The 14930-nt window shown below is 35.0% G+C and overlaps 1 protein-coding gene across 1 annotated transcript in view; it reads right to left on the bottom strand.

Moving 5' to 3' along the window:
* Positions 1-14930, bottom strand: part of LOC144433015 (proto-oncogene tyrosine-protein kinase ROS-like) — a 72376-nt gene that overhangs the window by 16562 nt on the left and 40884 nt on the right. Inside the window, exons 10-26 of the mRNA XM_078121329.1 lie at positions 14256-14443; positions 13450-13544; positions 12519-13048; positions 11988-12200; positions 10703-10810; positions 9745-9923; positions 8826-9124; positions 7547-7600; positions 6784-6944; positions 6128-6297; positions 5318-5447; positions 4364-4617; positions 3692-3755; positions 3075-3280; positions 2516-2700; positions 1740-2035; positions 586-756 (exon numbers count right to left, since the gene is read on the bottom strand). Coding sequence (XP_077977455.1) covers positions 586-756; positions 1740-2035; positions 2516-2700; positions 3075-3280; positions 3692-3755; positions 4364-4617; positions 5318-5447; positions 6128-6297; positions 6784-6944; positions 7547-7600; positions 8826-9124; positions 9745-9923; positions 10703-10810; positions 11988-12200; positions 12519-13048; positions 13450-13544; positions 14256-14443 — 3303 coding nt within the window. The remainder of the gene's footprint in view (positions 1-585; positions 757-1739; positions 2036-2515; positions 2701-3074; positions 3281-3691; positions 3756-4363; positions 4618-5317; positions 5448-6127; positions 6298-6783; positions 6945-7546; positions 7601-8825; positions 9125-9744; positions 9924-10702; positions 10811-11987; positions 12201-12518; positions 13049-13449; positions 13545-14255; positions 14444-14930) is intronic.

Here is a 14930-nt window from a genome sequence, read left to right as displayed (position 1 = left end):
CACGTAATCCTATTAAGATGACAACTAATGCGAGGACATGGTATTGAAACATAACCCTTTAAGTAACTATATGAATGTCACAAGAACTAGATACTAGATAGGTAGTGTTTTTCAATAAACTAGAATGATGACATTTGTTATACAACTATGTGTACCTGACATCACTGCCTTTTCCTTAAGATGAATAAAAGTGTCATTTTTCTTAAATATGGGGGAGGGGGGAGGGAGATGGATAAGAAAAATATGTCGTCTTGTTTTCTTGTACTTTTTTATGACAACTGCATCTACATGCATCAATCAATGAGTGTGTGGGGGATGAGAGGAGGGTGGTGATTAACAAAAACAGCAGTATCTTATCTTATTTTACCAGTGTGTTTATAATATATATTAATGAGGGGGGGGGGGGGGGGAAGGGGCGTATTTCTACAAATATATCATCTTCTTTATATACTTTTGTATGGCAATTGCATTCCTTATGCCCCAGTGTTTGATTACATCATTATCAGTTGACACAAACTGTGTATACCCATTCACCTCTAACTATCGAATGTACCAGTACACTAATTGTCAATGTTTTCAACTTACCAGGCATAGGTTGTAGATGAGTACCGTACGTTGCGATACTGTTTACTTCTATCACATTCTGAGATTGGAAATCATCACCTGTCACTTTATCACAACTATTTAGGACTCCCTGGTTTGTGTTTGTCCAATATACGGATTTCTGATCAACAGCTAGGGAGTCTGGAGGTAATCCTGATAAAGAACACAAAATAACAATCATAGATAATCAACAGCTAGGGAGTCTGGAGGTAGTCCTGATAAAGCACACAAAATAACAATCATAGATAATCAACAGCTAGGGAGTCTGGAGGTAATCCTGATAAAGAACACAAAATAACAATCATAGATAATCAACAGCTAGGGAGTCTGGAGGTAATCCTGACAAACAATACGCCTTCTATAATGAGATTTTGGAGACCGAGGTTGTATGATGGAAAAGGGGTGACTTTGGGAAGGTCCATTAGCCATACTACCAAGGTTTGCAAAACTAGTTATCCTAGCCATAAAGGGTTTTATCACAATGTCTCATGAAATGTGAAAATATAATCATTTGATATCATTAAAATTGTACATTTTTTGGTGATAATGTTAGCCATGATAGTGAAAATGAATCTCATTCTGTTAAAACTGCAAATAAAAGCCTCGGGCATATCACAAAATGGTTTGATATATACATAATGATCTGTTTGGGTAAAGTGTGCCGGGGTGTGATATGGACAATTAGTGGCAGAATATATACAGCTCATGATTTCTCCATAACAATACATAGCAACGTGATTATAGGTATACGATAATTAGATATTATTCCCCAATATTTTGCTTCGTTCAACCAAGGTAAATATCCCTGACCTAAAGGACCTTTGTCACTATACAAGTTACGAGACAAGCAGTGATGAGAAATTCTTAGGTCATGAGTATTTTCTGGCTGAATGAAGAAAAAGATTAGGGAATGATATACAACTATACCAGTTCCAATAATATATCAATGAAAAATCAGGGAAAGTAATGGCAATTTTGAACACTTTGACTCATATTTTGAACACAGCAGAACCTGTGACGTCCAGGTTATAATTTCCATATTTTTTGTTCAACTTGGCTTGTGCACATTATAATACCATACATCAAATTAAACACCATTGTTATCTTGTCATGTGACAGTATTTAAAATATCTCACCTGCTCTAGCAACACTGTTAGCATCTACCAACAGTTGACACTGACAAGCAGCCGTATCTGACCTCCAAAGATGACCCTCGTCTGCATCAGCAAAGTATAAGACTGTATTATCAGCATCTGATTGGTCAATTGCAATCACATGACTGACTGATATATTTGATTGACAGTTGCAGTCCCCGGACACATCTCTTCGTCTTCTATAATCTGGTGTAAACAGCGGTTGTTTGTTTTCACCTTTCAGACCAGACACCATCAATTCTGTTTTATTTTCCGATTCTTCTGTGAAGTACAAGTGGCTGAAAGACACAGGAACATTTCAAAATTCACATCAATAATAAAAAAAATTATTATTAGATAGTTTGTTTATATTGATTTACAGTATAAAAAATCAAATAAGTTGAACAATGCAAATGTTGCATATCAAAAACAACATTAAATTGAGTTTGTATAGTTTGTTTGTTTATTTGTTTCTTGTGTTTTTGTGTGTACATTTTTGTTGAGGTCTTGTTTTCATTTGTTGTTGTTGTTGTCGTTTTCGTCATCATTATTGTTGTTTTGTCTGTTTTTTATTTTTTATTTTTTATTTTTTTTATTTTTTTATTTTTTATTTTTTTTTTTTGGGGGGGGGGGGGTGTTATATTTTCTCTGCATGTTAAAAGGTACTGCTAATACTCCTCATACTGAAGCATACTTAACCATCACTTACGACTGGTGAAATTGACACTTAGTATTTCAGGTACAATACATGATTAATAAACAAGTAAATAAATATTTACCTTTCGTACGTGTCAACTACAATGTTACCAACTTTATTTGGTGTTGTAATAATTTTCAAGTTGACGTCATTATTTAAATCATACAGGTATATACTGCCTTTATTATCAGAGTTCTCTGTCCAATAAAGATTTCTACCAATCCAATCTGCTGTCAATCCACTTGGAGTATTAGATATTGATGTCACCTGTTTGAAAAAAAATATACATATATATAAAATAACATTTTTCATAAATCTCACTTATATCACTTTAGTATGTTTAGGAAATTTGTTTATTTCAATTTCACAGATTCACATTTTTTTCCCCTCAATAATATGATTAAAATGACATTACATTATATTACATTATATCATATTGTATTGTATTATATTATATTATTTCATTATAAGGTATCATCAACACTGAAACAGGGTCAAACACTTTCAGAAACTTTTTAAAAAGGTTTAATCCAAGCTGTCTGATAATCTATACAACACTCGAACTTAAGAAAGCTTAATTCCTGTCACAAATTATCTCTCATTGTTGATCACAAACTGAATAAAAAAACTTCCACCCTAACCTCAATATTGTTCTGACTGCCTTCTTCCTTCTTCAGAATCTCCATCAGGTTGCCATCGATCCAAAACAGCAATGATTCATGGGAAATATAGCTAACAAAGAGTGGGTTTGAGCTGTCAATCAAAGTATCAGAATCTCCGTTGTCCAGGTCTTCAGAGTCAACGCCATCACTACTAATCACCAGCAGTTTGGGTGATGGGTTTTCAACTGAAAATAAATTACATGGGTATATAATTTAGATTGAATAAAAAAAAATTGTGATTACTTATTTGGTCTGGTTTTCAACTGATCTGTAATTTGTTACTAGTACTGAAGACCAGGGAAGAAAACTGGTCCATCATAGAAACTTCACTCCTGGAAATTTCTCACGGAAAATGACAGGAATTGTTAGGATGTGTGGTGTCATTTATTAAATACACAGATTCCTGGTTGCGGGTATTAAATAATACAGATTCCAGGGTGAAGGTATTAAATATACAGCTTCCCAGGTACATGCATTAAATATCCAAAAACACTTTGGTGATGATTGTCATAATTTCTGAAAGCAGCAGCAACTACTTTATCTACATGATATCAAATTATTTGTGGTATTTGCAGCTAAAAAAAAGTAGTACAAACCTTGTGTATCAATGGTTATTGTCTCAGTTGCTTCTCCACTCCCAATCGCAGTAAAAGCATCAATCTGAAATTTAAAAAAAAAAAAAAAAAAAAAAAAATCAAAAAAAAATCATTTGTTTATCGTGAAGTAGCTCTTTCTGTTTCTAATTTCTTTTTTTTTTCTCTCCAAATATTGTGAGATTCAGAGATTTGGTATTAAAATAAGGTGTCCTTTATAGTTAGGTTTTTTATCGGCTCATGATTTGACAAGACAGCCTGTATTTGTTGAATCTGACCCAAATTATTGTAAAGCAATAAAATCCTCTAAGGATAGATCAGAAAGAGACATGACATCATCATTGATATGATGGTATTATCATAGACATATATATATATATATATGTGTGTGGGTAGAAGTATATTATTTATCACTGAAATACACACTGCATGAAACAGGAAATGATTGTGATTGGTACTTATCAAATGTGAATCGTGACTGTGATCGCTAAATCATGATTCTGACTATGCAAATTTGAATGCACCCCATGTTGTTTATCAATTATCTGATCTTGCCATAGAGGGCGCTATTTCATGTTTTGGTCAGATTCAAGATATACATCAGTCAAGTCTTAAAAAGCAGAAACGTAAAAAGGCCACCCTTATACAACAAGACATGTTGTAGTTGTAACATACCTGGATATAGTACAGGCTATCAGACACCATGTTATTTATCATATATCGAGTACTGTCACTAACATACAATGTCTCGTTTTGCCAGCTGACTGTCCCATTGATGTCCATTCCAATGTAGATATGATAGCCTAAAAGGAGTCCATTGATGATATTCGGTTTTTCCCATCTGACATCTCCTGATATTATCACTTCATTTGTATAAATGTCTTTGTCATGTTTTGTAAACCCTCTGGCATTCTGTGGAACGGACGGAACTGTAAAGGAAAACAAGATTGGTATAGAGATAACATAAGTTTTAATATCATGATAGAATGTTTTTTCAATACACACTGATTACAGGAAAGACAAAAGATTTGTATAGTTTGGCCACTAGGAGTGCTGTTCAAAAGCAGCCTTTTGGACTAGAAGTGTGGGCTGGCATAGTTGAGTACTAATACTACTATGGCTTCACAAGACACAAAAATCAAACACTTTAAAACATCCTCCCAACAGTAACTTGTGTCAAATCTTGTGATTTTAGGAAGTAAAATAATTATTTTAGCCAGATTTTATTGACTGCTTAATGTACTGCTATATGTATCCTTCATTTTCACTCATGTGGGACCCCCCCCCCCCATGACACTTTGTTCAAATGATGTATTGATTACCAATCTTAATAGTGTTACTGTATCACTATTGATACAGAGTTCTCGTAATACAATACCTCTTTGTTTCAGAGCAGAGTGGTATGATTCTCATACCCTGATAAAATATCACTAGCCAATAACATTTCCTTTCTCACTGATCATGTGATATCACTAGCCAATAGCATTTCCTTTCTCATTGGTCATATGATCTTACAAACCAATAGTGTTTCCTCTTTCATTGGTCATGTTGATATCAAAGGCCAATAACCTCATTCTGATTTGTCATATGATACATCACAAGCCAATAGGATTGATGGAATACACATACCTGACATGGGTGACATTTTAACAACTGTAGTAGAAGCTGAGGTTGCCCAGTATGTGTAGGCTTCCACTTTTATTGTCATCTCGGTGTATGGAGACAAACCAGTGATGTTGTGATATGGGACAGTCAAAGTCTGCAAGAAAACAATAATCTAAAACATCAAAACCTGTCAGATGAACGACATCACGGCTGTCAGGATCATAGTTTGTGTTGATGAACATGACAGAAAATAGTTAACTCTGGTTGGTGGAAGATGATCAACTTGAAGGGTAGCTTGAAATAATTATGCCGACTGTAACATTCTGTGTAAGCCTGGACATTGAACATACAGTCTTACTTTATTCAGTATCTATGTACCTAGTATGAATTTATTCATTGATGCTCCATTTGTGCATCATCGTAAACCACAGCCTCTATGATGGCACTGTCCAAGATGTGTCGCCAATATTTCGCAGCACTGTCACACAAGAAATAACAGCTCTGGTTTGCAGGAATGCATTTGTGGAATTAATTCTATCAGTTTCATTTCAATGGTGCCAAATTAATTATTTGGTAGTTACAGGTTGAACAAATCACAGAATACAGACAGAACACAGATAAATCACAGACAGAACAAAGACAAAACACAGAAAAAACAGACAGAACACAGATAAAACACAGACAGAACAAAGACAAAACACAGAAAAAACAGACAGAACACAGATAAAACACAGACAGAACACAGACAAAACACAGATGAATCACAGTCAGAACACAGACAAAACACAGACAGAACGCAGACAAAACACAGACTGGGGTAGTCTGGATACTTACCTCAACAACCTGCGTGTTACCGTAAGTAAGTTCGTACTGATACCATACTGTGTCATAGGTGATTTCACTGGGTGACCAACGGATCTGAAAGTTATCCCACACTCCAACAACTTCAATGGAAGCAGCATCGATGGAAGATGGGATAACCAACGGAACATCATCATAGCCAGCTGGAAGAGAGACAACATTTGTTATAAGTATCAACTATAAATCTATATTATACACATACTTTGTCCACAAACAAACTATTTTATTTTCAAAGAAATTCATCGAGGTTATTAAACAGTGTTGGTCCCATTTTCAAGTATAAAAGTTAAATTTTTAGATCATTCTGTAACATATTCAAAAGAATCACACTTTTCGACTCAAGACACACATCTCTGAGGTGATCATTTTCATTTGAACAACTTTCCATCTTCATACCATAATTACTGTCCCAACCAAATACCAAAGCAATCGCTCTGGTGGTTTTTGACTTTAAGTCATTCACACGCATGAATGCATGCACGCGTGCGTGCACACGCACATACACGCAAACACACACACACACACACACACACACACACACACACACACACACACACACACACAGATATTCCACCTTGGCTATAGCACTACTGAACCTCTGTTCAGTTATGCTAAAAATGTGATCTTACCTGGTAGTGGGTGAAGTGATGGCTGGACTATATTTAACGTAACACCAAGTTCTGAAGTCATTAGTATAGCATTGTTATCACTACCGAGTGTAGTAATAACAACTTGATGGTTTTCATTCAGCCAAAATAATCTGTGACTGTAGTAATGCAATGCTGGTTTCCTACAAACAAACAAACAAACAAACAAACAAACAAACACAATCATTTTGTTGTCAATCTACATGGTTTGTATTGCTGAGATAGACTGCTATGCACATTTATCACTTGATACTTTTCACAACAACATACTGAAAAGAGGACATGCGGAAGAGAAATAGGCATTCAGTTTGGATTTTTAATTGGTGACACAACAGCACTCTACTGTATTTATAGAAAATAAGCACACAATGTGAAGTCGCATATACCAAGGCCATGTTTGTGACTCACTGAAAATCATAAAAGTTTGTTCGATTGACTCTCAGGAGTCATTTTTTATTGAGGAAAATTTTTACTAAGAAATATCTATAGAAAACAAGCAAACAATGTGAAATCTCATATACCAAGGCCATGTTTGTAACTCACTGAAAATCAAAGAAGTTTGTTTGACTGATTCTGAGAAGTCATTTTTTCTTTGAGCAAACTTCAGACATCAAAATAACATAATCCTTGGATTTAATATTCATACTATAGCACATTAAGGTTTCAATAAGGTAAAAATAATGATCTTTACTAATATTCACATTTCTATGTGAGATGTTTATTGTTATCAGGTTGGTATACTTACATTGTGTATGAATTAATAAATGATATTTCTTCTACAGTTGTGATAGGATCAACACTGAAAATAATCAAAAAATCAGTTATATTAAGGAAATACTATTATATAAATAGGATAATATGTAAATGTAGATCAAAGATACTAACATTGTAATGTAAACATTTATCACCTGAAAGACAGAGAGAGAGAGAAGAGACATACATACATACATACATACATACATACATACATACATACATACATACATACATACATACATACATACATACAAACATACATGCATGCATACATGCATGCATGCATACATACATACATACATGCATGCATGCATGCATGCATGCATACATACATACATACATACATACATACATACATACATACATACATACATACATACATACATACATACATACATACATTCATACATACATACATACATACATACATACATACAATACATACATACATACATACATACATACATACATGTACATACATACATGCATGCATGCATGCATGCATGCATGCACACACACACACACACATACATACATACATACATACATACATACATACATACATACATACATACATACATACATACATACATACATACATACAAATAGTGAGTCAGAGTACGAGACTAAGACAGACAGATGGATAGATGGACAGAAAGATTTACTGGTAGATGGACAGATACAAATAAACAAACAAACAAATGGACGAACAAATGAACAAATGAACAGATAAATGAAAAGAGACGTACTGAGAGCCAAACAGATAGGCAGATGGATAGGTGATCAGATGGATAGGTAAGAAGACTGACAGACAGACAGGAAGATGGATGGACAGATAGACAGACAGAGACAGACAGACAGACAGACAGACAGACAGACAGACAGACAGACAGACAGACAAAAAGAAAAGTGCCTAGCATATTTGGATGTACTTTCCAAATGACCGAGTCTAAATTTGGACTACCCATAGCTTGTAATATTTTAGTTTTAACAATCTAAGTCAGAAAGAAATCGACATGTGGATAAGTAAAACACTCTGGCAGATCAATAGAAGAAATTGGTGTTGAACAAAAGAATGATCCGATCTAGTCGTCCAGGTTCCAGTTCCAAGGTTCCACTGTTATAAAAGCTTTAATGCAAGAACCTGGGATTGAGTTATGGGCCTTTAAGCACATCCAGCAGAGGGTATTGTGTATAGTTTAACACTGGTAGACTATATAACTCATTAATTATGCAGAGAAATGAAATAACAAACACACAATCCTTACCTATTATGAGCTAACTCAGCTTGGAATAGTTTCAATCCTGATGCTGTGTGAATAAACCAATATAGTAGACTATCATCAAAGTTTAGCGTCAATGCAGTGATTTCTTCCCCAGAAAACTTTTCTAATTCTTGATAAATGAAATCATTTTCTCCATTAAGTCTTGCACATTCTACAGTCCGTGATGTAGTCCAGTATAGGTAGGCCTGTACTGAGTCAAGAGCCATGTCAGTGGCCGGTGATGTCACAATGGCTTCTCGTCCAGATTCAGTTCCATTTTCAGCCAAAAATGAACGCCATATCTGCCAAATGGAAGAGAAGATAATTGCTACATGTCAGAACTTGTACACTGAAAAACTGCTACAAATGTACATACACAGGGAATTTTATTTGGGCTTGCGGTTTTGATCGGACAAAGAGTGTGATCTGGTAAAACTTGGCAATCTTAACTTTCGTACCAAAATTTTGTTGAAATGTCGGAACCTAAGTACAACAGGTAAATCAATCAATGAATGAATGAATCAATCAATAAATCAATCAATCAATCAAAAGAATTTGTATAGTGCCAAAATCCAATATAACATGATATATGGTGCTGAACAGGAACAACAGATCAATGTAAAAAGTTGGCGAAAGCTCTTGCAAACAGATGTGTCTTGATGTCCTTCTTGAATTCATCTATAGTTGATGAAGATCGATGTTCAAGTGGTATACTGTTCCATAAGACTGGCGCTGCTCGCTAGAAGGCATACTCACCGTATTGTATTACAACAGGTAGATTATACTTATACTTACCACACCTAAGGAAAATGTTGATATTAAATTGTTAGGGCCTGAAAATTTATCTGAACTAGCTAGCTATACTGTCTATTGTCAGATTTCATATGTGCATACACTGGACAGTTTCTATAGGCAGACTTACAGTCTTATCAGTTTTAGCCAGCCAATATAGCATTCCAGTAAACCAATCAACTACCAAGACTTCAACAGATGAGATTTCATCCACTGTAGTCACATCACCACTGGCATCATTTCTATTCAATATCTGAACAGCGCCCTCTTCAGTCGACCAATACACATAATTATCATACCAATCCAGATCTACAAGGCAATATATTGAATTGCATTAGTTGTTTTAATAGTGACCAGTCACGAACCCTATCAAAGGGAAACAAAGGATGGTTTCATCTTTGCTAAGTTTCGTTATGCTTAAAGGCCTAATTTGCATATAAATAGGGGTCAGCTTTATGTAATAACATGATGCTCATTAACATATTGACAGAGCACCTATGAAACTGCCATTTTAGAGCTCGAGATATATGTTGGACTACAATATTATGAATATACAGGAAAGAAATCTGTCACTTGTAGTTTTGAGACTGGTTGCATTTTGGGGACTGTATTTGAGGGAAGATATTCGGCTTGATGGATACATGACTGACACCCCCCACCCCCCCCCCCCCCCCCCCAATGGAAAATTTAGCCCTTTTAAGGACCCCAAAAAAGTTTTTTTCCCAATGTCTGCATCCCACAACCACTCCAATAAAGAGCTAATAACATTAACAATTGGTATATCTGGCTTGGAGGTTAGAAGAGGCTTTCTGTACACTGTGATGAGGCATGGGGTGGTGGGTGGAGGGGAGGTTCAAATCTCAACAACAACCTCAGCATTGTTTGGGTAAAAGCTAGACAGATAACTAACTACACAGCCATTAACATCATTTCCGTAATCTTCAGTTATCATCATTGGTATATTAACTTCAGAATATATACTTACTACACCAACTGTGATTGGTCAACACCAGAATATATACTTACTACACCAACTGTGATTGGTCAACACTGACAAGTAATTTGCATGTAATGTGAGTACTCCTTACCTGTGATCTCTACGTCTACAGCCAATAGTACGTCTTCCTGTGTTCCATCTATTGCCACCTGTAGTATGTTACTATCACTTACAAATAAGATGTTTGGACTTGGGTCAGCTACGTTTTTGATAAAGCAATCATAAAACGAAATCAAACCGTTAAACGTAACAAAAAATAAGTTATCAAGCTTTGTCAGACAGCTTTTTTCAAAGTGGGCCTTAAAACTTACAATTTAATCTAATAGGCCATTAAAGACTGCAAATAAGAAATTGAGAATACAGCGCCCTTGCTCAAAATGGGGGTATCACCTCATAGTACCATTTCTTAATAAGAGCTTTGTCCCCTGGTATTCAGTAGAAGTGTAAATCAGGGATGTTTTTCATATTGTTCAGACATCGAGGAACGCAGCAGGGCGCTATGATTAACCAAGTAACCCATACCATGTATACCCCAAAAATACACACAGACAGGAAGTAGAGCACCACCATGGCAAATTTTGGAAAGGCCTTATTTATTATGTCAAATTTTCTTGAAGACCAATATATGACACAAGGATTAAAAATTTGGGTGCAAACAATAGTCTGGCAGAGGTTTAGAAAAAGTTGATAATGTTGAAAAAAATTAAATAAATCTATGTAATCCTCATGAACCATCGATTAGGCAACATTGATGCAAGAACATGGGATTGAAACATTGGCCTTTAAACATAAATATAGATATGTATAAGTAATAATTATAAAATGGCATCAATTAATATTCTGTACTCTGTAATAATATATGCTACAACTCATGAAAAAACACCGGTGCATTTGCTTGTTCATCGTAAGAAAGAATGAGGACAGTTTCATGCAAAAAGACATACAATGTAATTAGTGTCAATAACTTATCAGAATATTTACCATATGAGTGAGGTTCCCATAACTCTGATTACTGATAGAATACTACATGTTATAATAATCAAGTATGACTATGAGTTATACATTACAAGTTGCACAGATATAAACAAACTGCATCTGATAACAGTGTTGCCTAAACCTACATTAAGGCACGTACTGTTGTTTTCTCTTATTTCAGTTGTATTGTAGTTTTCACCTAATTTTATCTTTGCGTACAATCTTTCCTTACCTCACTTCATTCAAACAAATGCATCAGTGTTTTTTTTCACAGGTTGTGTATGTTACGTTGCCATACCAGTTCATGGCTGATGGGAGACAGCACAAAAAACATCATACCTTCATGTATTCATTTGATATATAGTTCAGAAATTTTTCACAAAATAAATATGAACATGTACCTGATTGTAACGTCTCTCCCTGGAAAGCTATCCTAGACCATTGACCATAGCCACCAAGTGAGTAAGCCCTGACTCTGACGCTGTACGGAGTCTCTGGTTCTAAGTCGGTCAGCTGATAATTTGTAGTCGAGATGCCGTCCAATATGGTGATATTGTCCATCACAAGATCTTGTACTTCAATTTCATACAGCCATTCTCGCCAAGCGCCCTTCCCTGTGTCCGGAATTAATCACAGTGGTATCACAAAGTGTGAAATTTTATATGCCTTCTTTGCAACTCCATAAATTCCAAACGATCAATAAATGTATAAAATATTTGTTATTGTAAGTACAAAACAAACATTTTTACATGTTTTTTGTTTTTTTCAGCTTTCTGCAATGTACTGACTACAGACTTGGTCTATGATGTTTCATGTTGAGTTTTCATAGGAAGCCATTAAAAAAATTGTTTTATAAATTAAACATCCAGAATAAATACCCCAATCCTCATCCATATTGACACATTGAAATGATTAACAAAAAGTAGACAAACCTGTAAAATCCAGTTTTGGAGGTTTCTCCCAGGTGACAATGGCAGTTACGTCTGTGAACAATGCTTGTAATTTTGACACTGGTGAAATCGGTACAGGATACGGCTGTAACGATGAGTGTTTGATGTCCATAGCATTGAACACATAAGGTGGAGTAATCGAAAATAAAAACAGTTCATTATGGTAATATCCACCATCCGCATTCGCCTCATAATACAAGACAGATTTGTCCGAAGACCATGTAAAAATATCACCATACTGAACAAGACCAGAAACGGTTTTTAATTTGGCGTCATTTATGACGTTCTCATGGATTGCTATTTTGCTGGTTCCGTCTATAAATGCAGACATAAAGGTTTCATTGAGGTCGTTGACATAGAGAAGTTGAAATGCGGTGAAGTCTATGGTCAAGGTAGCCAGGTAAGGTTGTTCTATGATCAGTTCAGCTGTCGTATTTACATCTTCATCGATATGTGCCAGGTCTATACGATATACACCATGTCCTGCACCAACTTGTGTCCAGTACAAATATCTGGAACAACAAAAAGGAAATAAATTAGAAGAATTCTCATCAGAATCAACATTCAAGTAATAAAGAGAACTTCCGGTGACTCATGAACCTGAACACAAATAAAATAACTTCAACCATAGACCAGCCTTTCTACTTAACATTGTTGCCCTCTAAGCCAACTTGACGTGCCTCTGACGCACACAATTTCTAGTGACACACCAAAATTTGGTGTTCACCTCATCTCTCACTATGTGGAGACTCACACGAAATGCCAGTTTTTTTATCATTTTGACTCACAACAATAAAATGTTGCTATCATTAGAAGGCAGACTGGCATTTACCATTGGCCAGCCTTTATACAGTACAGTTCTATTCAACATCTAAACCAACATCTAGACCAACAGACCAGACTTTCTACTTACCCACTGTAAGGATCAACTACAATATCAGCAGGAACTGGATCTAAATTGGTGACAACTATTTCAACATCGTCTCCTGTCAACCCACACCTCACAATCTATATAGAAAAGAGACAATGTAATTTGATTAACTCTTTTATAAATTGTAAGAATCACAATGAATATTTGCATATTATGAAAGAAAGCACCTGTGGACTTCAATATTAATATAATATGCAAACATACGATACAGATAATTTCATTGGTTCATTAATACAAAAATAAAGAGTTTGCATACTATGAAAATGCAAAGGGGGGGGGGGGGGATGATTTTCTTTCATATCCAAGAAGATCAACTTCTTCAAACTTTAATAATTCAAATTTCATCGTGTAATAAATGCAGCTGATGAAAATATATGCAAATTTGTTGATATTTACAAGAATTAAGCAAAATCAATATTAAAGTGGCACAGAGTGAGTTTATAATCCTTTTTGCCTAAGTGAAAAACACTTTATTTTACTAATCTAGTATAATGTTTAATATTGATGCATGCCTTCATAATTTGTGTTCTGACATTGTTAGAACTGTTGACTGCATAGTAGGGAGTTTCTGTACATTTTGTGACCCATATTATAACAAATTACATCACAGGCTGGTTTGTTGGTCATATCCTAATACCAGATTTGAGTTCAGTCAATTGCAAGTGATGGTTAAGTATACATCAGTAAGTAGAATACTATGAGTACCAGAAATAATTACCCCCCAAAAAATTATACAAACTCAGCTTGAGCCCCTTTAAGTTTAATATGCAAATTTAATGTCAGCTAACCGTATCATCTTCCACAAAGTATATTTCATCATACAGCCAATCCACTGATACAGCCGTGATATTGTCACCAATATAAATTATACTTGTCGTGTCGTTCATGCCATCTTCTTCATCTGCAAGTCTTGTACACAAGGCGCCATCACTTACAGAAAATACTAACAAGTTCTTCCAGTAATGGACAGCTAATCCTACACAAACAAACAAACAAACATACAAACATAACAGTATTATTGACAGAAAATATGTGAAAATATATGCCCTCTTTGGCAAGATTTCAGAAAAAAAAAGTTTTATATTATAAACTATTATAAACCAAAACTAAATACAATGTACATACTTTAAGCTGCACTAGATGTGACTACAGTACTGTATCATTTCTCAATCAGACAGCCAACAATATATTCACTAGAACTTGTTAAAGTACCAAAATCAACCATTACATGTTAAGAAAGGGTCTATTTTATCTACCAGTAATAGTTATAAGCTCACATGTAAATAGCATCAACTGGGATATGTCATATCCCAGTTGATGCTATTTACACATGGTAACCGTATTCTTCTGACGTCCATTGACGTTTCTTATATGACTCGAAAAACATGATCATGAATGGAATGTCTCATCAACACACACACTTACTGTTTCTATTTGTTTTTTTTTTTAGTTCTTTATTTTCA

Source organism: Glandiceps talaboti, chromosome 3, assembly GCF_964340395.1.
Source record: "Glandiceps talaboti chromosome 3, keGlaTala1.1, whole genome shotgun sequence".
NCBI lineage: Eukaryota > Metazoa > Hemichordata > Enteropneusta > Spengelidae > Glandiceps > Glandiceps talaboti.
This window is presented reverse-complemented; position numbering and strand designations above follow the sequence as displayed.